This window comes from Octodon degus, unplaced genomic scaffold, assembly GCF_000260255.1.
Source record: "Octodon degus isolate 3935 unplaced genomic scaffold, OctDeg1.0 scaffold00057, whole genome shotgun sequence".
Taxonomy (NCBI): Eukaryota; Metazoa; Chordata; class Mammalia; order Rodentia; family Octodontidae; genus Octodon; species Octodon degus.
In genome coordinates this window covers 5324185-5350032 of record NW_004524633.1, presented here as the reverse complement: position 1 = coordinate 5350032, position 25848 = coordinate 5324185, and the positions used below count along the sequence as shown (strand labels likewise).

Sequence of the window (25848 nt, the reverse complement as noted above, 5' to 3'; positions counted from 1 at the left end):
TCAGTCTTAAAACAACGTGGCTTATAATGCCTTATTTTTTTATTTTTACAGTTTTATTGTTCTTCATTATTTGCTTTGCTATCAACTTCTGTGGTGCTTTCTGGTCCATTTGCAGTCCTTGGACACACACACACACACATATGTGTATGCACACACACAATTATTTTTTCACACTTAGCACTGAGTTAAAATTCCTCCATATTAATTTAGCTCCTACGGACAGCTCTGGTAGTTCTAACGTATCACTTCACAGAGCCTAAGGTTGCCGAGGTGTCATCCTAATCCGTCCACCTCACGCACACCTGGATTTATGACATGATTTTCTCTACGCATGTTGAAGGGAAAAAAGTTGAGAGCTCTTACCGGGCTGCGCCTCTGTGAACAGCAGAAAGGAAAAGAGAACAGACACCGGGTCAGAGAACGAACCGCGCGTCAGTCCGCAGGCGCAGGGGCGGATTTGAGAAAGCGATCGAACGCACCGCAGGGGAGCAGGCCGGGGTGCAGGCCCGGGTGCAGGCCCGGGTGCAGGCTGGGGTGCAGGGCGGGTGGGCCCGGGCTTAGCGAAAGCAGAGTGGGCTTTCAGGACCGGCCACTCCAGCTTTGCCCACATGGATGCCCACGGGTTAGCGTATGCACGCACAAGAAAGGCAGCAACACACAGCATCGACAATGGTGTTTTCAATGTCTTGCCGACAGTTTTTCTCCAAGTTATTTGGGGTGCGGGACTTTGGGGACCAGAGGTTCAGGGAAAGCCTTGGCCGGTGAAGCAGAGGTAAGGGGCTCAGTCCGCACCTCCCAGAGCCTGAGGGAAGCTTGGAGACACCAGCAGGCTGCAGTCGGCCTCTCTCTGGCTTTTCTCCCGAGTGTTCTTAGAGTGTGTGCTCCTCTGTGTGCGTTCCTGACCTGGTGATTGGGGTGGCCTCTCCCCATGGGTGGGTAAGGTGACGGGGAAGAGGGGAGCCCCGGACAAGCCCAGGTGGAAATGACAAGAATGCCCGGCCTGGAAGGGACACTGATGAGCTACACAGGGTCTGCAGGTGGCAGGCAGGCACAGGCCTGCCCCGTTGGACCTCCTTGGGGCTGCTGTGCATGGGCCCCAGCAAGCTCCAATCGCCCCAGCAAGAGCAGGCTGTGTGGGGGAGAGAGGCTGGTGGAGTCTCACTTTGGGGATGTGGGTGAATCTGGAATCCCCCATGGTTCCCTCCCACCGATGAGGCCACTCACAAGTGGGGAGCTGCCCAGATGACGAGGGGACCCTGCTGCAGGACATAGCAAGCAGAAGCGGTGCCTGGAGCACCCGGGCCTCCGCAGACACCCAGGCCCTTGAGGTGGAGAGGGAAGTGAGGTTCTGAGATGGAGCTAGTCCATCACTAAGACAGAGGTTAGAGTGGTGATCTTGCATCCTCCCGCGCTGGGGACGCTGCCCTTCAGGAATGGCTTTGGAAGACTCAGGAGGAGGCAGAGACCACTGGGGCTAACACCCAGCGGTGATTTCTCAGACCAAATCTGTAACCAGGACTTTAGACTTATTTATCTTAGTCGGTTTTACTTGTGAGAGTTTGTCTTCTTTTTCAGGTGCTGGTCTGTATTGATCCCACTTTTCTTATGTTTGTTGCTTGGTTGCAATCGACAGAAAAAAAATGTGACACAGAAACAATATTTGTTGGCTTAACCCATACTTTAAAAAAAAATTGTAACATGTTCTTGCCATATAGTTTAGGCTGGCCTAGAACTGGCAGCAATATTCCTGCCTCAGCCTCCTGAGCACTGGGAGTACAGACCCAGTCACACTGGGTCTTGAGGAAATCTGAAGCCATTTTATGTATAATGATTTAGATTTTATTATTCTTTAGCAACCACACTAAAGCAAATATGAGGATTTTATGACAAAGTTTCAAAATACAGCAAACAGGAGGCTAAAATAATAAGTTCCCCAATATAAAATTATGAAAAATAATACAAAATAAACTGATGGTTGTGACCATACAGAATGGACTCTTAAGTCCAAGAAAATTCATCAATTTAGGATTATATAAAATGCACTTCAAAATAGTTTCAAAAATATAATCCATTTGAATCAAGTTATATCTTAATTTCCAATAAGCTAAAAACATATGCTTTTAATCAGCAGTTCACGCTGTTTTTCCTCTATAGGAAGAGACAACATTCTGAGACAGCACTGTGGAAATTCCCTTCGTAGAACTCTTTCATCAAGCACCGGCTGCCCCCATCCTTGTGGCCACAGGCTGATTAATGAGATGGCAAAAGCCCAGCTAGAAGTGGTGCGGAGTCTCAGGCAGAAGGCCTCAAGGGTAAAATGAAGAGCTGTCTGAAATACTCAGAAATACCCTTCTAGCAGGAAGGGCTGGACACTCACTATCACCACAGACGAGCCCGCTGGACAGAAGGGCGGCGAAGCCCCCCTTAGTTGGGAAGAGGCCTCTGCACCTTCCCAAATTGCTTTGTCCTTTCTCCTGTCATTTCCTAAAAAATTGAGGTACCTAACAAGCGTCATGTTTGGGTCCATCAATGTATAGATTTCGCCTCAAAAGGTAGGAGAAAACAAATTCAATATTGGGTCTTGATTAAAAAACTAAAAGTTTGGTGAAAATTTTAAGCAATGAATTAAAACTAACAAGCAACCAAAAACTAAATGTTCAAAAGATTAAAGTTCAGATTTTAAAAAAAGTTTATAAAAAGTTTAAATGCTTGTTTTTAAATGTGGGCTAAAATTATTTTGAGCTGCAGAAAAATAAAATACCTATTTAGTTTAGCGCCTGCAGGTGGCCACTTCGCCTCCGATTGCAGGTATTTGCATCTCGTATAATGGATCCCATTACAGCTACCCTGATTGCTCAGAGACTGCGACTGGCCTGCTTGTTTTCTGAACAGAATTCTCTGTGTTTCTAATTAGACATCGGTTGCTCATTTCTCCTGGTCTTCTGGTGCATTGTGGAAGACTATGCAGAAATCATTTTGTTTATCCTCCTGCTTGAGTTGTGGTGTTCGGCTCCGAGGTAACTCTTCTTGTGTAGATTGAGGTTATTTTCCAAGTGGGTTAACATTGCTAGGTTATGACTTGGTCACTAGAATGCAGATGTTTATTTCAAAATGTACGTGAGTTTTCTACATGAATGTACCTTTAAGAGAAAATACTGGCTATGTGTTTCTAGTCTCCAGTGTCTTTACATCATGGTAATTTTGTGTTGTTACTTTAGCATGCCAGGATGAATTTAAATTGGTTAACTAGGGCACTGCAGGCTTTACTTCCCCACCCTAGGGCTGAGGCTTGAACCCGTGGCCCGGTGTGTGTGAGGCAAACGCTCTACTGCTGCACTACATCCCCAGCCTACAGGGTACCTGGTCTCAGCCAGTGTGGGTATATTGTTTTGAGGTATTTATAAGAAGCAACCAAACATAATCTCTCTTGCTTGTTATATTAACTAAATAACCAGTCTCAGTTTTTTTTCTTTTTCTTTTTGTACCGGGGATCAAACTTGGGACCATGTGCTTGCCAGAGAAGCACTTATGTCACTGCCTCAGTTTTTGAAGTTTTGAAATATCTTCACTTGCTAAATTCAGTGTTACAGGGAACACTGTAACAACCCACAAAGCCCCAGATATTTTTATACAGTTTAGACACAGCAAAGTGAGTGGTGTATGCCACAGAAATCTCTAAGAAAGAATTAGAATGGAGGATCATTTTGTTTATTATTAAGATACTACCCAGAATTCCTATTTGTATTTAGAAGCTTCGGGGTAACAACTCTCTGCTGAGTGTCCACCTGCTGCTGTTCGGTTTGCCTATATTTAAATTTATTCCTGTGATTGTATACCCAGGTACAGAGAAGATCGTTGTTTTCCATGAGATGTAGTTAGGCCATGTTGAGAGTCCACTTAGGAAACGAAGCAAAGAGCCTGCTGGTCACCGACACACCATTTGGTGACACCCCGGTGAGAAGCCGACAAGATGAACATTTTCATAAGAAAAATGAGGCAAGGGAATTGTACATGAAGTGAAAATGGAGAGTTCTTATTACAGTAAGGACAGCAGGAGTAAATCGAGGAGGGACGGAGAAGCCTGAAATCCCCCAGGTAAATTTCAGTATTGGAAATGGCCACATTTTGGTGATTCAGGAAAGATTCAGGGTCAAAGAAGATACAAGAAGCTGGTGACACATGAAGAGCTCCTCTGAGGGAGGGAGCACTGGTTGTCCTGCCATGTGGCCTGGGACACAGCGCTGGCATTCAGCAACTGGGAGCGGGCTGCGCATCATGGTCACAATTGGAATCAATTATAGATGCACATTTTATTTTTGGAAACAAAAAAAGCCTAGACACCCATTTTGATACATTTGAGTGTTTGGATCCCCTTTTTCATTGTTCTTGCGCTTTCCCTCCCTCCTCCCTCCTGTCACATGGACTTCCTCCAGTTCAGTTTCCTCACAAGGGGCAGAGGTAAAGCTGGCGGCACTTCCTGTAGCATCCACTCCGGGGAGTGCAGCAGAGCCCACCAGCCACTTCTTGGTGTTGGCTAACATGAAAACACTTTCCCATTTTACAGTAGAGGTCACCTGGGATGGCCATGCAGGAGAACATGCTTCCATGGAGCCAGGAAACAGAGAACATAATTTCCCTTTTCCTCTTTTTAATTTATTAATTATTTTAAAAATGGGTTCCACGATGCGCTGAAACAAAAAGGTGTAGGCTTCTCACATCAGCTTTGTGGTACTGCTGTAATGTAATGTTTGCGTGGCAATTTACATTTTATAAAGATCTTTTCTTTCAGAACCAACAGTTGAAGGAGGGGATATTTTGATTTACTAAAACAAATAACAATAACAACAATGAATAGTTTAGCCTCCTAAAACTCCCTTTCCCAGGCAATTATACATTAAAAAAATTTGCTTGAAAGTATTTGCCTATTTCATGGGGTCTATATTTAGCTTGATGGATTCTAGTGGGAGCTACAATAAATGAAATTCAGGACCTAGGAAATTGTCATATGCCTGTGAGGAAGGCAGAGGGGAATCTTTACAAAATCACCCTACAGCCCTTAACAACAGGGTTGCAAAAATCACTTAGCACCCACTTCCTCCTTTCCCCATGCGGTATAATTACACCTTGTCCTGGTTTGCCAAGGTTTGTTTTCAACATTCAAAATCATGTTTAGGTATCAAAAATAATCAGCCATCAGCTAGGCAAATGAAGAAAATGAACAGAACAAATCACATTTGGCCGAAACACAGAAAGGACTTGGTATTTCTTACCGGACTTTTCCTCTAAGAGCGAAGGCGTGGGGAGGAAAAGTAAAGACAGGGTGAGAGAGTGGCGTGCATTTTCAGGAAGAAATGCCCTCCCGGCTGCCCAGCGAAGGCAGCTCTCAGCCGTGCTTCTGTGTCTTTTTTTTTTTTTTTTTTTGGTGGAACCAGGGATTGAACTCAGGCCCTTACGCTTGCTAGAGAAGCGCTTATTCCACTGAGCCGTCTCCCCGGCCCCCCAGCCGCGCTTGTCACCCCTGCGCGTGGCCGCCCCCGGGGCCCCTTCTGGGCTGTCACTTGTAGGCCGCAGAGCGCACACGCAGGCCCGAGCGCGCCTGCTCTCCGGGAGCTGGTCCGTCACCCCACCGGGTTTTGTCTGCAGACATGCGCGGCGAAGGCCATGAACGCAGCGCAGCGCGGACGCTCGAGAAGCCGCGTGAGCCTTCGCCCAGAAGTTCAGCACCTGGCCGGGGAAACTGGCACGCACGTCCCTGCCTGAGTCGCCGCCGCTGCAGCCCTCGGTCTTCCTCCGACCCCTCTCACTCCCCAGATTGCAGGAACAACTGTGCATTCGTTCCCTGGACCCGAGCACTGCGGTCCTACCGAGGGACTTGGGGACTTGCTGACCCAGGTGTCCTGCCCCCTCCTCCCTGCCAGGCCTGCCCGGATCTGGCTTCTGTCTCATCTCTCCAAAGTATGCCTGGAGCAGTGAAGGACAACGCGCTGTCCTTCCAGCACCTCCCCGGTACCCAGGAAACCGAAAGCAAACCCCACGCTGCTGCGGTCGCGCCTTCCCATGGGCTCCTGTTAGCTCCAAGCCTTGCCTTCTCCTGGAAGGGGAAAACCATACAAGAGCAATTGTTCTTTCCAAAACTTTGTTCCTTTGAAACTGCTTTGTGGCCCTGTAATTACCTTTTGACCCCTGTAGCCACGAGAGCTGAACTGAGCATGCAGGACACCTGACTGTACCGCGGTACCAAGCTCCATGCACTGATGCTCGTTGATCTACCCTTGTACTGGTGGCCCTGCCCTGCTAGCCGACCAGGATGACTGCCCGCTGCCCTCCCTGCCTTGGTTCCTCCCCGGCACTTCCTGCTTGGGCATGGTGTGAAAACCGCAGAACACCAGAGGTTGAGCCTGCTCTCCTGGGAGGGATCCCAGTCAGGGCCCATTGACCTAAATAAATCTGCCTCTGAATCCCGGGCATCGTGTCAGTATTCTGCTTGCTGTGTGCTTCCCCTGTCCTTTTAGAAAGCCTGCACGTCCCCTCACCTCCCAGGTCCCAGGTGCTTACACCACTCCCTGCTTCTCCTTCTCCCCTTCAAAACCACACGCACTGTCCAAGACCAGAAACGTCTCTCGGAGGGGCCCTTTCCCAAGCCTTCCAGTCAGAATAAAACGTTTCCTTCTTTCTGTGGCTTGTAGCATTCCTTTCCCCCAAAATAATAAATAGTGAGGGCTTTTCTATTTTCGCAACATTTCCCAGCCTCAGGGAACATAAAGGTCTGCACGGCTAATATATCTTTGCAGTTGTCATTTTGTTCTGTATTATTGCCATGTCTACTGGATTAAGCTCTCACAGCAAGGGTTACACATATGTTCCCTCCAGCACCCGCCCGCAGTGCTGGAGGGAGGGGGGTGCAAGGAGGGGGGACTCCAAACAAGTTTATCAATTCTCCTTTGGGGGACACTAGAACATGGTACAAGTATTTGGGAAGATGAATTTCTCTCTAAAATAAGGTTGGACTGCAAGGGGCCCGAGGCACTTGGGATGGTCCCATCCACGTTCCCCTAATTAGCTTACTTAGCTCCTCCTTAATTGCTATGTGCTCTCTCTTCCCATCAGTGACCTCGACTCCAGGGCAGTGGCACTGCTTTACACAGACATGTGTGGAATCATGGGAAAGCCGCAGGTCTCCACTGCAGCAGGTGTGCCCCAGAAGCACTGCAGCCAGGAGGGGGGAGGGTGTCCTGTGCCACCTTCAGACACGGAGCTTTCTCGGCAAGTGAAATGAAAATTATTAACAAGGTCCAATTCTCAGTCTACAGATAGCCGCCATATTGGGCTACAACCAAACTGCTTTCAAGGGAGTGTCAGGGTGGAAGGAGGACTGTGAGACCTTATGTGCTCAAATCAGCCCAACTCCTTATTTTCTGGATGTCTTTTGGGCGAGTTACACTGCCCCTCAGAGGTGTAATTTGTAAGGAAGGGGTAACTGCTACCCTGTAAGGGTGAAGGGACAAGGGTGCCACTGGCTGCTCCATTCCGTGAGTGCGCACCACGGCTTTGCCCTGTGTAGCTGACCTCACCGGCTCTAACTGCCTGAGGGAGGAGACCCGCAGAACTCCCAGGTCATGGTCCCCGAGGGGCAGAGCTGTGCACCGAGGAGCTCGGACTGTGCGACTCTGGGCAGCCTGATCCAGGTTGGTGCTGAAGCCACTTTCTGGGCCCTTATCACATCAAGATCTAGAAACTACGGTGCTGAGTGCTCACGGATCACAGATTCTAGACAATAATTTTGAATCTTTCCAGTGGATCATGCCAGGCAGTTACGGAGGAGGGCTCTGAGCTCCAGCTTCTCTGAGGCAATCCTGTGCATCTTGGGTGTTTTCAGTCCCGGGGGCTAACCTGATGACAGAGCAAGTGTCTTACCCGCCTTTTATTCAATTAAAATCAGAAGAGTAAACATGAACATGCAAATATTAGGGCTCCCACGGCCTTCTCCCATCGTGCACCCCAGGCCACAGGCGGTATTAGACCATTTTTATTCAGCATGTTGCCTTGCCTGGCAAGCACCTGTCAGCACTTGGCCTGTGGCCTCTAAGCTGAAGGGTAGCTTTAGGATGTTTAGAAACAAAGAAAAAGTAAAACAAGACAATTCTTGTCAAGGGAAAATGAAAATATTTCTTGATATAAAATGAGCTAACATAAGATTATATCATGTAATATGCCAACCATTGTTGAATTCCTATTACTTTGTTTAGTGAAATCTTGTATCATTTCTAATTCTGTTTTTCTATGATCATTGTGTATTTTTAAAAAATAAAATAAAATAAAATAATGAGCTAACAGAGTTCGAGTTGATTTTTATAGAACTGAGAATAGAGAAAGAGATGTAGACTTTAGAGTTTCCCTGTGAATAAAGACAGAGTAAATGGTTTTCAGTTGGACAGAACAGCTGCGTAAACGACACCCACTGAGTGGGCTCCAAGGACAGGGGTGTCCCGTCCCATGGACTAGGAAGACACTGTTTCTGACTCTAAAGTCAGTGTGCCCACCTGCCCAGCGGCAGATCCTTGCCTTCCGCAGATGTGCAGGCTCCTCTTGACCGCTTATAGTCCATACAGCCTGGCAGAGCTCACATCCATTCAAGCTAGGTCTTGCGAAGGCGGCACTTCGGCAGGAGGGTGGGGTTCTGCTCAGGAGTGGCGCTGATGCTGAACGTGGTGTGCGGGTGAAGTCTGCACCCCAGGAGCCTAGCTGGTCCTCCCACAGAGGCTTCCAGCTAGGAACTCGGACTCGTTCCCAGGCTTTAGCTGCTGACCAAGGGTCGGAGCTGCCATGGGAATTTCTGGAATCAAGTGTCATCAAGTGAGATCAAGACATCAGAAGTGGGGCTCATCTGGGGGCCTTTTAAGTCTGCAGCTGCTTAACTTTAAAAATAGAATGGCTATATTCCTAGACCTTATTATTTTAACTAATGCAATTCTAGTATAAAATACATCTCTCTTTAATTATCTATGGCAACTCAGGTATTCACAAAGAACAAAGTGATTATTTATTCATTTATTAAGCCATTAACAGCTACTTCCTGGGTGTGTAATGGATACCCAACATGATTCTAGGCACAGCTGTCAATGAAAGAAAAGGTCCAGTGAGCTTAGTCTGGAATTGGAGGCCGTCAAGAATAGCAGTGAAATAATTCGGCAAAGGATTAAGTGTTTTAGAAGATAATGTAATGTTTAAAAGTACAGCAAATGAGGTATGGGTGAAGTCTGCACCCCAGGGGCTTAGCTGGTCCTCCCACAGAGGCTTCTTGGGAATGCCAGGGTAGAGAGAGGGCTGTGGCATTCTGTAAGTGGTCAGGGCAGGCTTCCTGGAGGAGGAGGAGGCCTAGTGCAGCCTGTGTGGTAAGAGGTGTGACAGTGTGGCTGCTGGAGGAAGAGGCCCCAGCCAGGGAGCCAGGGGACGAGAGCAGAGTGGCCATTCTGGGCATCCTGCCCACGAGGGCCTTCAGGCCACAGTAATGTCTGTGGCATCACGGTGCCCCAGTGTGGCTCATTCCTGTCCCTGACTTGCAGCTCTCAGGTGTGGATTTTTGCTAACCCCTGCCTGCTCGGAACAGCCTTAGACAACATACGCAGCGCAAGCCAATGCTAGGAAATTCCTGTGTGTGGCGTGTGCCGCTGTTATTCCTTTGGAAGATCGATTTGATTCCCTGTGTGTCAGGTTCAAAAATAATCCATACACAAATGGGCTCCAAATGGGAGAGAGGACCGAGGAGAGCTTTACATGGGCAGGGCAGAAGGAGGCAGGCCCGGCGGCTCTGCTGTCCCCACCAGGACGAGGTCGGCCTGGCCCCAAGCTGTGTCCTATGGCTGGGCTGGTGGCTGGGTCACCATCCTGAGGTCCGAGGGCAGTGGGACACATGTGAGACAGGAAATATGCCACCTTCCCTTTGTTTATTTTTTTTTTTTTACATAAAATACTAAACTTTTATTTTATTTTTTTTTAAAAAGAGGGTCTCGGGGGCCTGGCCCTAGCTCAGGCCTTTAAGTGGCTGCTTCCACAAAGCTGTCAGCCTCAGGTTGCTGGAGTTCGAACCTCACACCTCTCCCGCTGGCCAAAAGTGCCCTGAAAGCATGCGAGCAACAAAAAATAAATAAATAAATAAAAAAAAAAATAAAAAGAGGGTCTCGCTCTGCAGTTCAGGCACTCACTTTGTGGCCTAGGCTGGTTTTGAACTTGCAACGATCTTTCTGCCTCAGCCTCCCAAGTGCTTTAGGATTACAGGTGTGCGCCACCATGTCCAGCAACTGAACAAGGCATCCTTTCAAATATGAGTCCAGTGTACACTCACATAGCTTTCCCACAAAACCTCATCATTATCAGCTATTTAAATCCTGGATTTTGAGTATTATATTCTTCATACAACACACACTTAAGCTTACTGTAGATTTTATAAATGCACCTTTGTATTTTTTGCTAGAGAGACATTTCATCACAAAAGCTACAAATGGGGTCTTGTGCTCATTGGGCAGTCTCATATCTGCCCAACTGCCACAGACCCACATCCACAGACCAACCACAGACAGGGTGACCCCCTGTACACTGATAGAATTCCTGGAGAGAGCCTGCTCTCAAAATAAAACCCGCCTACCATTTCACAGCCTACCATGTGAAAGCTGTTCCAAGATGAGGAAGAGGTTAAAAGAAATTGAACCTAAACTCTTCAACAGGAGTATCAAGGGTGGCCTTGGCTCCCTCCTGGACGAGGCCTGCAGACTCTTCGCTCTTCTTTCTGGCGGACCCACCTACAGGCTGCACCTGGGCTGTATGAGCAGCTGCCCCGAGATTTCGCAGCGCCTCTGGCCACTCAGCCTCCTTCTGAGCCCTGTAGCTCCCAAACAAGGAGCGCATTCGCTGTCTGTCCCGGGGCAGGGGCAAGGGCGTGCTGTCTCTCCCGGGGCAAGGGCGTTCTTCCACTGCGCAGCGTTCGGACTGCTCCAATAGCCTGCTCTGTCTGTTTGGTGGGTCTCAGCGTCTCGAGGTCAAGTGCCAGCTTCTCCATGCACCAGGCCAGTGGCCAGCCAGCTGCTCTGCCTGTGCCTGGGCACGTGGTGGGGCTTCCTTGGGGGCAGGCCTCTCCGGAGCCTTCTCGCCTCCATGCGACACTGAGGCCTGTTCTGGGCTTTCTTCTTCTGCTTTCTCCAGACTGCGTCGCCGTCACTGCCAACGGGGTGCACCTTGGAGGCGATGTCAGTGCCCTCGAGTTGTTCTGAGCTGAGGGAGACAGAAGAAGGATTTGGGGCTCCGGGGACTGGGCCGGGACTCTGGGATTTGCGGCGCGCACAGGCACTCACCGGGCACGGGGCTGCTGGCACCTCCGGAAGAGGCTGTCCTAGAGGCGCCATGCACTACAGTGGCTACCAGAAGTTACGTCCTCTTTGTTCAGAAATACGATCCATTTCATCTCCAAGAAAATGTTTTTTGATATAATTAATGTGAGTGTTTGACATTTTAATTCTTGTAAAACAAGTAAAAGTTTTATTTATCACTGATCAAAGAACTTCAGAGGGCAAAGAGATACAATATCCTTTTTAAAAATCATATTATAATGTATCTTACTCTATTTTTCAGGCATGTATAGAAACTCCTTTGAATAAAAATAATTACGAGTTTAAGAAATGTGGTCATAGACACTAGACGCTCAGGGTTGAGGGTCATAAAGTGACAGAGCCTCAGGCTTCACCTGAGAAAACACACACCGCGCTGGGTGTGCAGGTGGAGGAGGGGCATGATCGTGACAGAAACCTCGGCCCCACGGAACACACTTCAGCCAACTGTGGAAAAGAACTTTAGGGAGAATTGTAAAGAAGAGGCGTAATGATTCCTCATGATGTCAGGCTGTCCAGCAGTGGGAAAGCTTTGGTGAAAGGTGGAGGGGAAAAGATCGAAGAAATGTAGCACCTTAAACCTGCTCTTTTTAAGGAATGATATAAGGAGCGTAAACTGTACCCTGTCACAGCCGAGTTCTGCCTCACTGCCCCTGGTGAATCCGGCCCATCCCCCACGCCCACAAGGCCGGCTGTCCTAGGTCCCTGCGGTGTCACCCAGTGCCATGGCCCTGGAAGCGACGAACTAGAGAAGCCGTCAGGAAGCTGTAACCTTAGAGCACAAGAGTGGCTGGAATCCCAGCATCCCGGGAGTTGTTCTCAAATTCTGCTTCGAGTAAAAACTTACTGTTCAAATTGATTGCTCCTTTGCAGAGTCCACTGTACTCTGATTCTGACTATTTGGTACTAAAACTAGTCTAAGTTCTAAACTCTATAGCAGGAGAACTGCACAATCAAGGTAGAAGAATTTAAATTAGTCCTTTTTGAAATATTACAATGGACATTAGAACTGCAAAGCACACCAATGAAGAACTCCTTACTTCTGGTGAGCTCTTAATATTTTGTATCAATATAGTAGTCCTGGTCTCAGCAAATTAGACTGTGAATTGAGAGCAGAAACCCTCAGGTCAGGTCAGCTTGCATAAGATTCTGGAGCTCATGAAGGAAAATCTGGCTCTTCCGCTTCATGCATCAAAACCAAATGCCATGGTCTCTGAGGGCACTACCAACACGAACAGCAGTAATGGTGCAAGTGGTCCAGAGCAAGTATGAATATTTCATTATTTCAAGGAGAACAAAACACACTGAGGGCTTCTTCTTACCAAGGTTGGGTGGGCATGAGAGGAACTAGAAAACAATACTGTAATTTTAAGGGTCAAGAAATGGAAGTAGCAGATAATCCTCTAGAAAAAACCACCTTTGTCATGAAGGCAAGAAACGATGTACATTAGACAGAAGATTAATTCTTCTGTAGGCCGTGTGTGGTATTTGAAAATGTAGGGAAGAGAACAATATGTTTTGAAAAAGAAACTTCTCACCGATTTCATCATCCATCCTTCTCTGTAAAGCCTGAAATATGAAATAAAATAGAAAAGAACCAAGGCCTTTAGCCTCGGTTGCACATGGTGGCGGACGTTGGTCGGCAGCTCTCTCTGGAGGGGCTGTCGCTGATGGCATCTGGGATCCAGCTGCACTGTGTGCTGAGGCCACGGGGATGGGAAAGGCAGCTTCTGCATCCAAGGGTGGGGGCTCTGGTCTGGACCAACCGAAACGGAGTCAGCTCAGTAAGCTTCCTGGCCCTCAGCTGAGCCCCAGTCCCCTAGGTCCCGGGCTGGCCGGTCACTGAGCAGCGCACATGTGCAGTACGCAGTCCTGCCTGGCCCCTGGGGTGTTTCTGCACTGAGGCATCAGTGCTGTGTAGGAGACAGTGCCCTCCCCTCCCATGGATGGCTCCTTGTTTTTAACTGAGCTCCACAGGGTGCTGGACCTTTTGCCAAAGTGAAGGCAAGAGCAAGGTGGAAGGGTGGGCGGGACCCCTGGAATAGGCCACCGTGCCGGGCTGCCTCCTCTTCCAAGTTGGCTTGCCTTCCTCTTGTTTATTTATTTATTTATTATTTTAGTAAATAATGCTGTGGTGGATGGCAAACTTCATAGCTCAGAGCTGATTTTTGTCACTTGTTCTGTCACTGAATACTGCAGGTGGAGGGAGGGAAGAGGCGCCGGCTTCTCTAACTGCTTCCCGGCTGCAGTCTTCCTGGCTCAGTCTTCCCTTGCTGTGTTTGGTTCCCTTCTGCTCCTCTTGTCCCTCAAGTGCAGGAGAAGACAGGGCAGCTCTAGGGGACCTGGGGGCAAGCCAAGCTTCTTTCCAGGGTGTCCTCAGTGCTGTCTCTGACTCAGCCTTCTGACAGTAACCCAAGCAGGCCCACACCTGTTCTCATTTTACAGACTTGGGGTGAGAGGCTCTGGGGTTAGAAACTCATCCATAGCCCGCAGACAACACAATGCAGGTCCTGAAGTCCTCATCTCAAAGACTCAGAGGTCCTCCTCCTCTTCCTCCTTGGGCTTTGAAGGCAGCCCTAGCTCTCTGGGCCTCCTTGCTGCACCTCCACTGGCCCCTACAATCGAGACTCTCAGCCCAGAATATAGGTCAGCAAACTGAAGTCGAGGGAGATCTGCAAGGTGACCGAGGCACGGGCCCCAGCCTGGGGTTAGGGGTAGACAAGAAAGCACACTGCACTTCAGGCAGAAGGCAGCAGGCTCCAAGCTAAGCCCAGCCTCAGATCTGCAGCTGGCTGCTGCTCTCTGCCTCTGCCTCTGCTGCCCTGTCCTGTGGCCATCGGCCCTGCTCAGAGAACCAGTGCCCATTGGATCCTTCTACACATCATTGGGTGTTCATGCAACACAAGGCATTATTCCAACATGCTAGTGACAGAAAAGAACCTGCTGAGTCACTGTTTAGGGAAACTGAGTCATATAATATGAGGTGTCACTCTCAACATTTAAAACCAAGGTGCATAATGTCTGAATACAAGGTTAAAAAATTTCTGCAAACATTTGACACAGCAGGATTTGAGCCTGGTAGGGTGGTGGCTTAGCCTGGATCATCATCATGAGGAGGATGCAGAAAGTGCCACCGAAGGGAGTGGCTGTAGACAGACCCCCTGCAGGAAGCCAGGAGGTGGGCATTGGAGCAGGCCATTGGACACCCGAGCATCCCTCAGTCACCCTTCAAGGACTGTGAGTACTTGGACATTGGGCACAAAACATTTTCTTAGCCAACAACTCAGTCCATAGAAGCATAAGACTGTGGTTAAGTGTTCTGATTTAGAAACTGGACTTTTGGGGTCAAAGTGTTCCGACTTCACTTACTGGCTGTGGCACCTTGGGCGAGTCAATCATTCAATGCTTCAATTTTCTAATCTGCCAAGTGGAGTAATAATACCACCCATTCACAGGTTGCTGTGGTGGCAAATACGTTAATATTGTGCATAATATATTAATAATACTGTGCATATGCACAGTCAAGATGCAGGCAGCACTTGGGTTGTCCCGTGACCACCTCCCACACCACCACTATCACCATGGGTACCATCACCATCACCACCACCACCACCAACATCATGCACACGATCACCATTGCCATGACACCACCGTCACCATCAACCACCTCATCACCACCACTGCCATCACCATGTGACCGTCACCACTAATCACAGCGTTGCCACCATCACCACCACCACCAATTGTATCATCACTAATGCCATCACCATCACCCGCACCAGCACCATCACCACTACCATCACCACGTGATTGTCACCACCAATCACAGCATTGCCATCATCACCACCACCACCAATTGCATCATCACTAATGCCATCACCATCACCCGCACCAGCACCATCACCACTACCATCTCTGTGCATATCATCACACTACTATGAGCCACATCGCCACCATCAGCATTATTACTATTCATATCACCACCATTGCCCCCAACCACATCACCACCACCACCGTCACCACCATCTATACCATTACCATCAGCACTGTCATCACCATGCCTATCACCATTGTCACCATCACCACTACCACCACCACCACCATGACCGCTATCCACACCATGACCACCATCCACAGCATTGCCATTGTCACCACCACCATCCACACCATCACCAGTGCTATAGCACCACCATCTGCATCAACCACAGCATTACCACCACCACCACCATCACCACCACCACCACCATCACCACCTCTACCAACACATCATTACCACATCGCCATCAGCATCACTGACATCACCACCACCACTATGACCATCATCACCACTACCATCTTCCACATTATCACCATTGCCATGCCACCACCATCACCACCAAGTACTTTATGATCAGCACCATTGCCATCGCCATGTGCACTGTCACCACCAACCACAGCATTACCACCATCACTACTACCACCATCAATCATGTCACCACTAATGCCATTACCAGCACCACCACCTATACCCTTTCCATGATTACTGCTATCACCACCATCTCCACACTACTATGAACCACATCGTACCACCACTATCAGCATTACCACTATCCTTGCCATCACCACTGCTATTACACCACCATTACCACCAACTGCACCTTCATCACCATCGTCACCACCACTATACCACCACCACCATCATCTGCAGCATCACCACTCGTACCATCACTTTCACCACCACCATACCAATGACATCACCATCACCATTGTAGGTTCTCAACGTGGTCTGTAACCTTAAAGGAAGGTTGAGAGTTGTCATCATGAGATACTGTATTGTCGCTCCATTAATAACAGCTACCAATTACTAAGGACCTCTTCTGGGTTTTATTTACAAAGGAGGTAGTAGATTGACAACTGGTGGTCAACTTGTAACACCCAGCTAAACTGAATCAGTGTAGTTCTGGGCATGGAAGGCCCACCTGAGGATTACTGCCAACAACATAAAAGGAGCTGGAGAGGAAGTAGAGACGTTGGTTCTCCTGGAGGAGCTTGGCCTACTGGCCTTCCTATGAACTTGGTGCGCTCCTCCTTCGAGGAGCTCAGGACCTTGTTTCTGAGAATGGCTGAAGCTCACTTTGGGGTCCTGGTCCTTACTTTGATCATCATTCCTGGCTCCGGGGGTGGAAAATGGTGCACAGTTCAGTCTCCTGCAGAAGCTTGTCGTGCTGGCTTTCCTGATAAGGATTTCACTGTTCTCATCATCAGAGGAGCTCAGGAGCTTGCTGTTGCTGAGGATGGCTGTGGTACTTTTCGGGAGGGGATGGCTCTGGTTCTTACTTTGAGCATCACTTTCTGGCTCCTGCGTAGATCCCTCAGCCTGCTGGCACTGATAGATCCTTCATCCTGCTGACAAACTTCCTGGCTTCCACCACTGACCTAAGGCCTTCCCAGCGCAGCTCTGTGAAGCAGGCCTGCATGAGACACTGTCATGAGCTCCAGGCCTTCAGCTGGACTCCTGGGACACATTGCTCTGGACTCCGGGCCTTCAGCTGGACTCAAGCAGGACACTGCCAGGGAATCCAGGCTCTCAGCTGGGTTCTTTGGGCCTTTAGTGTGTGGACAGATCTCTTGCACTCTCTTTGGGTTTGACTTTTTGGCTGACTATTAGAAAACAATCCTATAAATTATGTGCCCTATATTAATTTTTTTCCTTTGTAAACCCTGAGTACAACAAGGTGTGATTGAAAAAGACTTTTTTAAATGTCTCCAAGAAAAGACATATTGCCACAGATTTCCCTCAGGGCACTCCCTGCTGTTGTGCACACATTTATCCCATTGTTCCTGCCTTTCTGCAGCCCTTCTGGAGGTCTCCCTGCATGAGTGTCTTCAGCTGAGCTGCTGTGGCTGCCTCGAGGTCTGGCGTGGGTTTGAGATGTCTCACTTTCCCAGTCATTTTGACTTTGAGGAAGAACCAGAAGTTACACGGTGCCAGCTCCTGTGAGTGAGGTGGGTGACGACATGCTCTTGTTGGTTTTTTTTTTTTTTTTTTCTTTTTCTATACCAGGGATTGAACTCAGGACCCTACGCTTGCCAGGCAAGGGCTTATTCTACTGAACTATCTCCTTGACCCAACACGCTCTTGTTTGTATAGGCCTGGTTTTCCACTGGATGGCAATCAGCAGCGGCATTCGCACCTCAGAAAGTCATTCATAGAAGAGGAGGTCCAGCAATACTTTGCAGGTAGTGAGCACAGGGGCTACGTGTGCCCCAAAAGAGTTGGAGTGTTCTGCGGTGGCCTGGCTGCACCGTGTCCGCTATCAAATCTGAGCATGCGCTGTGTGTTGCTCGCACACCGAATGCATGCATCTGCTAAGCGCTTTCTGTGCCCTCTTTATCCCTCACACATTTGCTAGAAGGTGGGTAGCGTCAGTCACCTTAGTTTGCCCTTGATTCAGCCTTGACTGTGACTAAGGTTTAAAAAGTTAAGTAACTTGTCCGAGGTCACATGGTCAATGCACACTGAGTCCGAATGCAAACTGAGTTCCGACTCACTTGGGAGCACATCTTCTTCATTAGTGCGGCACTGCAGGCCTCTAGGTAAAATATAACTTTTCAAGGCTGCAGTGAGCTTGGCTCACTGAACGGAAGCAAAGGAATCTGAAGCATTAAACCATAAGATGTTTTTGTGTCCCTGGGTGCCGTGGAAACCAGCCGCGTGTTAAGCTACCAGGTGAGGCCAGACCAGGGATAGAGCTCTGAAGAGGAGGAACGGCTGCATCCACGCCAGAGGTCCTAGGAGGTGACGAGGCCAGGGGACCCTAGATCGCGGCAGAACCCATTTTCAGTCTGCAAGCAGAAGGGAAGACAGGAGAGGGTTCGGGTCCCAAGGGGCATTTCCGCAGCTAGTGTCAGTGTCTCATGGCATTTTCTAATCATTTTTTAGAGGTGGCGATAGCAAGAAGGATGGATAGGCTACTCAGTCTTCCTTCCTTCCTCCCTCCCTCCCTCCCTTCCTTCCTTCCTTCCTTCTTTCCTTCCTTCCTCCCTCCCTTCTTTCCTTCTCTCTTCCTTCTTCCCTTCCTTGGATACAGCATCTTGGATACTATGTAGCTCAGATTCAGACTCATAATGATCCTCCTGTCTCAGCCTCCCCAGCACTAGGATTATAGGCGTGTGCCATCACACCTGGTTTCAGGGCAGGAACCATGTACCCACCCTGGGTTCTGGGACCAGCATTGCACACGGTACGGGGATCAGACTCAGGCGCTTGTGCTTGCCAGGCAGGTGCTTAGACTACTGAGCTAGCTCCCCAGCCTAACGAGCTCTCAATGCCTGCACTAAGGGGTGCTTGGCTAATTCTTGGTGGAAGGACTCAGGGGAATGCAGAGGACACCCACTGTCCACAAACACACTTGGTGGGCCATGCTCCATATTGGATGGGCCAGCTACGCAGCAGCTTTGGAGCAACCTGGGATTACCTTCAACACCAGCTCATCGGCATCACAAGAGTTATTGCTGTTTCCCTGGCTTGATGTTTAGAATCGCTGCAGACCTTGGATATAAATGAGTTTTGGCCCTTTGAGTTCCTGGCTTATTACTATGATAATATCTTAGACTTGTGTCCTAGGCTTTGTGGACAGTTCTGATGAACTGTCACCTCTGGATGTAGCATCTGCTTTGAATGTTTCACAGGTATTAGTTCATTCAATCTTCAAGTAGCCCCCTGGAGTGGCTATGGGTATTGGTCCATTCGCTGATGAAGAAATCAAGGCACAGGTTTTATAAAGTGCCCAAGGTCACCGGTTAAGGAATCACAGACCATTTGTTTGAATAATTATGGCGTGAAGTATCTATTTCTGTTTCTCTCAAATTACCTTAAAGGAAACTGTATTCAGTTCCGTTCTGTCCCATTCCATTCCATTCCATTCCATTCCATTCCATTCCATTCCATTCCATTCCATTCCATTCCATTCCATTCCATTCCATTCCATGTTGAGTTCTTTATCTTTATCTTTTTCTTTTTATGTATTTGGCACAGGGTCTGACTATGCAGCTTGGACTCGCAGTGATCCTCCTGTTTTTAGCCTCCCTAGCGCTGGGATTACAGGCGTGCACCACCATATGCAGTCTTGGTGGCTGGCTCAGCCTGCCTGGGGCTGAGACCAGCATGGTGAGTGGCGCCAGGGATTGAACCCTGGTCCCTGCGCTTGCCTAAGCAGGTGCTATCTTGCTGGCCCTCTACGCTAAGTTCTGACTGTGCTGCTTTCTGGTAAAGGTGCATGTCCTTGGGGTTCAATTTTGTATAGATTATTCTATTTACTTCCTTTCAGAAGACAGGCCACTCTTTAAGAACAAAGCTGTCTCTTGGATGATGTTGTGGAGGTTTATGTCTCCCTGGAAAGTGTGAGGTGCAATTGCCAGGGTGTCCTGTGCCCTGCTTACTTCTGTGTCCTCCCTTGGGATTGGCTTTACACTGTACTATCCAAAAGATGGACATTTACGACAACAATTCTCTAGACTTGTTGTTGCTGTGTCTGTGCATACGCACACACTCAAGTTCTGTTGCACCGAGCCCCGTCCCCCGCCCCTTCAGCCCCTTTTATTTTGCATCAGGTTCTTGTTAAGTGGCCCAGACGGAGCTCCAGCCTGAGACGCTTTTGCCTCGGCATCATACACTGCTGAACTTACAGGCGCGCACCACCCTCTCCATGGCAGCATGCAGCCGAGGCTCGAGCAGGCTTACGTACACGGCCCGCATAGCACCGGGAGCGGGAGTCTGCGGTTAGGTCTGCTACCTTTCCCTCCTCTAACTCAGCTCCTCCAGGAGAAGGGCAGTGCATTGGGACTGAAAGAAAACTACTCATAGAAATCCAAAATGGAGAAAAATGATATAAAAGCAGTTCCCCAAAAAGGGGAATTCGATTTGGTTAAGAGTGAAAATCCAGGCAGGTCAAGAGGCATGTAAACTCCTGCTCCTAAAACCTGCCTCAGGATGGGACTGGCCCATGTTCTAGGATGAGAATAGCATGCGCCTGTAATGGCAGCAGGTTGGAAACTGAGGCACAGGGCACAACTCTTTAAAGGAGAAGCAGAATGCAAATGCCACAGAGACTGGCAATGAGAGGATGCGGTTAGGATGACGGGCGGTCCCTGAGACTTCCATGGGCTCTTGCTGGTCACGAGGAGTGTGGCTGTGAGGAAGCATAAAGCCCTGCTCTTCTGTGACACACTGCTGCCCCCAGAACTCCAGGTTCTAGGACACAGGTCTTGTACAGAGGGCCTGAAGGCACCTGAGAGGAATGGGATGGCCATAAGCGCCGGTGTGGGCCTGGGATGCTCAGTCTGTCACCCTCCCCCAGGGGTCCCTCATGGCAGAGCCCAGCAAGGCTGGGGGCCTCTATGTGTTGCAAAGTCACCACTGAAGGAACTGAAGGCTCCATTCTGGGGTGAATCACATGGCAATGTGTGGCCAGGGGAGGCAAAGGCGCACGCAGCTGATGCGCCGTGTGGTGCAGGAGGGCCAGGTCACCACACGGGGCCTGGCCTGGCCCCGGTCCCGCTCACACACCTGTTGGTTCACTCGCAAGCATCGGCAGAGTGAAGTTTTCTTTCCTGACTGTCTCTGTGAGGCATGATATGCAGCGAGTGCTGCGGCCCAGAGCCGGCCAGCAGAAAGGCAGCTCATAAAGTCCGCACGCTGTGTCTTTGCTCACCTTATTGACCAGATCTGGCACTGTGTGACTTCCAGCTCCGCCCCAAAGTCAAAATGACCATGAAAGGGCCATGTTTTCAATCGACTCAGGACATGGAGGCCGCCAGTGCAACTCCAGAGGCTTAGGCAAGAGGACTCGGAGCTGCCGCGAGAGGGGCCAGGCCGCGGGGCGCGTGTGTTTGAAGCCAGAGGGAGGATTTTGAGGGGATTCACGGCAGCGTGTCTTTAACTGCAATAACAACCGCAGAACTTTAAACACACACTATCTTTGGGATCACACTCCGGGCACATGGTGATCTGGACAAGGACATGCGCTCTCCAGCTAGGACTGTCTTCCTACTTCTGCGCATCCTGAAGTGTGCTCTCATTCCTAAAGCATGAGCTCGCGCTTCCACCCTAATCATCACAAATCGCATGTGCTTGAGGGCCACAGGAACGGAAGAGTTGGTCCTCGTACTGGAGGGGAAACTGAGGTGGGGTGGGAATGAGGGACAGTGGGTCTCCTGGCGTGGGCCGTCGCTGGTCCTAGTATTTTTTCACCAGAACCTTAAGAGCATCCTGCCAACAGGGCAGCTCAGAGGCGATGTTGAGCAGAGCTCAGTCCACAACGCTCCTCTCCACGCACCCTCAGCAGCCTGCCGGGCTGGAAGACGAGCAGACAGCTCGGGCCCATGTTCTTCTTGGTACTGGATTTCTCTTTGCCCAGGCTCAACCAGCTTGAGCACACTTGTACTGCATTTCCGGGACGGTCCCAGGAAATTGGACCTCACACACATTTGTGCCTGGCATCTCAAGAACATGCCTTCTCTCACAGACCCCAGGTAGCTTCTGAGTGCCCGCTAAAGGTGCTACGCCCGGCCGAGGAGTGCACGCAAAGCATTTTCTGCCACTCAATCAATTTTCACAATAAAAAATTATTCTGTCAGTGCACATTGGCTTGAAATATGTCAGCTAAAAAGTGAGAATGTATGAATTTCAGATGACCCCGAGGAGAAATCCCAGGCTGATAGATGAATTTAACATCTATACCTTGAATTAAAGAAGTGTGAGAAAAATGAATCTATGTCATTCTTTTCAGGAATCTATGTTTGGGCATCAGGGAGGATATGACCAGGACTGTCATTGGTTATGGCCAGTTATGACTGGCAATTATTTCAGTCATCGCCAACAGCAGTGAGGACGGCCATTATCAACGCTAAGCTTTGAGGAAGGCGTCACTGGGGGCCTCCTTCCTTCCAGGCAGGCAGAGCTTATTCTCACAGGATGAATGATTACAACAACTTCAGAGAGGTTAACTGAGATATTTCCGGAAGCACCTGAGAATGGCCCTGGTTTTATTAGCCAGTGTGATCAGGTGGAGGCTGCTGGGAGACCGTCTCCCCAAGGAAGAGGCCAGGAGCACCCCGGCTCTGCACTTGACAGCCCTCAGCTGTGCTTCACAGCTATTTTTAGAAAACAATGGTGGCATTTACCAAATACCATGGGAAAAACACTGTAAAATCTGACTCAGAATTCAGCAACTGAGGAAATCTGGGAGCTGGGGATTGAGGCAAGGAAGCACCAGTGGCAAGAAGATACGCTGTGAATAACACAAGTAGGTCAATAACTGCACTTGGGGTGCTTTAAAGGTGAGCATTTAAGACACTTTGATCATGAAATATACAGAGCAGGGATTTTACTACCAAGCTGCACTGGTTTTTATCATATCTCTTTTTGGAACCGAGCAAGGAAAAATTCTTTTTAAAAACATTTTTTTTTAACTTTTCCTTGCATGTATTTTTGTGATGAAAAAGGAAACTAAGATGTGTTTTTAAAACTCACTGTTATGAATTTCACGTTCTTTTTAACCATTAAGTCTGTTTCAGAAGTGGATCTGGATTTTCTTTTTTTGTTACCCTGTCTCTTGAAAACAATTCTTGCAGGAATATAAAAGAAAACACATTTCCATGCACGTCTAAAGTTTGGAAAAGCACTAGGAGTGCAGTGTTGAGTCACGCTCTTACATCAGAAAGAGCTGTCGGAGGTTGACAGAGCGCAGAAGCCCGCGAGCGCGAGCCCCCCAGTGTACCCCAGCTTAGCGCGAGAACGCCACTCACCACGGGGGACGGGGACAGCGCGATGTTCCCTATGGACGCTCTCAGCTCATCCACGGTGGCCGCATTCTTGAGAATGTCCTTGGACTGCAGCGGCTTGATCTTGATGTTGAACTTCCGGTGCGACTCTTCCTCCTCTTCGGACTCGCTCGAGGAGTAGAAGTGCTTTCCTTTGGTAGGTAGAACGCAGTTAAAGACTCTTAGCTCTTACTTCTGCCGGGAGGAGCAAATCAGGCTACGACGCGGGGGCGCCGCAAAAGGGACCCTCGAGGGCGGAGCCAAAGCGAAACGAAATGAGCAGGACAAGGCTGGGATTGCGTCACCTGTCCCCAGGTCAAAGGCAGTGACCCCGAGGGGCCAGCGCGCTCAGCCTGCGCCTGTGCCGCCGTGGGGCCTTTCCACCCGCACGCGTGGAGCACGCGACCCGAGAAGAGGCGGCTGCGAAGGACCCGAGGTGAGGCTCAAGGGCTGCAGGGAGAGACAGGCTTTGCCCAGTGCCAAGCTGGGGGACAGCAGGGGGCGCTCATTGCCCAGTGACCGGAAATGCTGCTGCCCTGTCCAGGGCCAGCAGGCAGCCCAACATCCCCGGTGGCCTTCAGCATATTTTTCCTGACTCTGTCTTCTCTCTGTGCACCAGTTAGGGCCGCGCCCACCTCGCAGCACTGGCCTGCTACCTGGTTGCTGAAGTTAAGAAGAGCGGCCTAGCTGAGGACGCCACCTGCACGAAATCTGAATCTCACTTACTGTTTCATGAGAGAAAATCAGAATCAATACTAAAACTAATAAAGAAAGGATATAGCCGGGTTCCTCGGGTCTGATGCTGTAGCCTTCCTCATCCAGCTCAGGCGAGTTCTGCAAAACACAAGGGCACACGGCACAGGCGTCATCCCGGGGCTGATGGGGGAGTCCTGGTTTCTTTCTAGCATCTTCTATTTGAGGATGTAGACAAGTCTCTCCTTTTAGCCGGCTTAGCTTGTAACTTTTGAGAGTTTATCTTTAGATATTTACCCAAGGAAACTCAGAGAGCCCTTCTGCTCTGAAGAGGAAGGAGGAGTTAGTCGGCACCGAGAGCTCTCAGGCCAAGAGAGTTTATCTTGCCATTTCCTGTGAGCCAGGAACTGTGCCCAGCAATGCAGGGAACAAATGCAAATTATTGCTTTGGGGAAATGTATTTGAGTAGGTGAAAATCAAAACAAAGAACAGCAGAACATGAAACATCAAGCTGTTTGTGGTGACGCAAGCCTGTGTCCCTAGAACTTAGGGAGGCAGACGCAGGAGGATGGCGAGGTTGAGTCCTTTGTGGGTGATACCTTAGATAAGACCCTACCTCAAAAAATTTTTTTTGAAAGGGTTGAGGATGTAGCTCTGTGGCAGAGCACTGTGGGCGCTCAATCCCCGTACAGAATAGAGCAAAACAAAACACAGACATCTAGACAGTCCACTAGTGTTGACAGGAAGAGGAAATTAGTGGCATTTGAAGAATCCCAGGGGGGTCCCGGCAGGAAGTTTCTGTACTGCCAGGAGAGGGCAGAGGGGCTGTCCCCTCTGCAGCAGGAGGGAGGACCTGCAGGGGGCACTGTGTGACAATTGCTGGAAAGAAGCTGAGTGGTAGGCTGGGGAGATAGCTTGGCAGTCTAAGCACCTGCCTGGCTATCACAAGGACCCAAGTTTGATCCCCAGTACTGCATGCTGTGCTGGCCCTGGGTCCCTGGGCATGCTGTGCCAGTCCCAAATCTGGGCATGGTGGCACATGCCTGTAATCTCATCAGTGCTGGGGGGGGCTGAGATGGGAGCATCTCTGAGTCTAAACTGTGTAGTGAGACCCTGTGTCTAAACTGGTGGCCACCTCAGCCAGGTGGCTTGTGGCCTCTGATCCCAAAAGACAGGGCAGAGGGCAAGGGGGCAAGGACCATGACTGTGGACAGTCATTCTGCAGGCAGAATCTGGGTTTGTACCCTCTGGGCATTGGAAGCCACAGGTCCTTCCAGCTGATCCAGCCCCAAAAGACCCCTCGGACTATTAAGAAAAAGGCAGGAGGGAGAAAAGGCCATGTGACGGGTTGGGCTCCATGGCTCATTTTTGAGTCCCCACTGCGGGGTACGAGTTGGGGTGCGCACCTGTCTCACCTAAGGACAGAGCAGCCTTCACAGCGGACATTTTCCCAGTCCCGAGAAAGATGCAAGCCGAAGTCGAGGTCATTTCTCAGGGCTACATAGCAGGCCTGGAACCAAGCCCCAGTGAAAGCAGGCCCTGAAGGCCCCGGGGAGGGAGATGGGCCCCAGCAGGGGGCCTGCCCAGGGCGGTCTGCAGGCCTGACAGAGAGTGGGGATGGGCCCAGGAGAGCTTCAGCCACCAGGGCAATGGTGATGGCCTTCGGCGGGAGAAGAAAGCACAGGCCCCAGACTCCATGCAGAAGGCCGGCTTATTTGTCTTTTTGAGACAGGATCTCACCGTGCATTTCAGGCTGACTCTGAACTCACTGCGTAGCCTAGGCTGGTCCTGACCTCTTAGTGCCCCTCCTGCCTCATCCTCCGGGGTGACAGGTGTGTGCCACCATGCAGGGCACTGTTTTTTAAAAAAAATTTTTTATTGCATTCATTTAAGGAGTACTTGATGTTTTGAGGTACAGACATAGAGACTAAGTTGCTACAGTCCCCTTCACACTTCACTGTCAGTTACCTTTTGA

General features: G+C 49.6%; 1 protein-coding gene and 1 pseudogene across 15 annotated transcripts in view; both read right to left on the bottom strand.

Moving 5' to 3' along the window:
• Positions 1–25848, bottom strand: part of Sgip1 (SH3 domain GRB2 like endophilin interacting protein 1) — a 187730-nt gene that overhangs the window by 73380 nt on the left and 88502 nt on the right. For all 15 annotated transcript variants that reach the window (XM_023718286.1, XM_023718282.1, XM_023718284.1 and 12 more), the window contains 2 exons: positions 23960–24014; positions 23166–23341 (listed from right to left, as the gene is read on the bottom strand). In XM_023718286.1, the coding sequence (XP_023574054.1) occupies positions 23166–23341; positions 23960–24014 (231 nt within the window). The remainder of the gene's footprint in view (positions 1–23165; positions 23342–23959; positions 24015–25848) is intronic.
• On the bottom strand, positions 10655–11396 carry LOC105742513 (annotated as a pseudogene).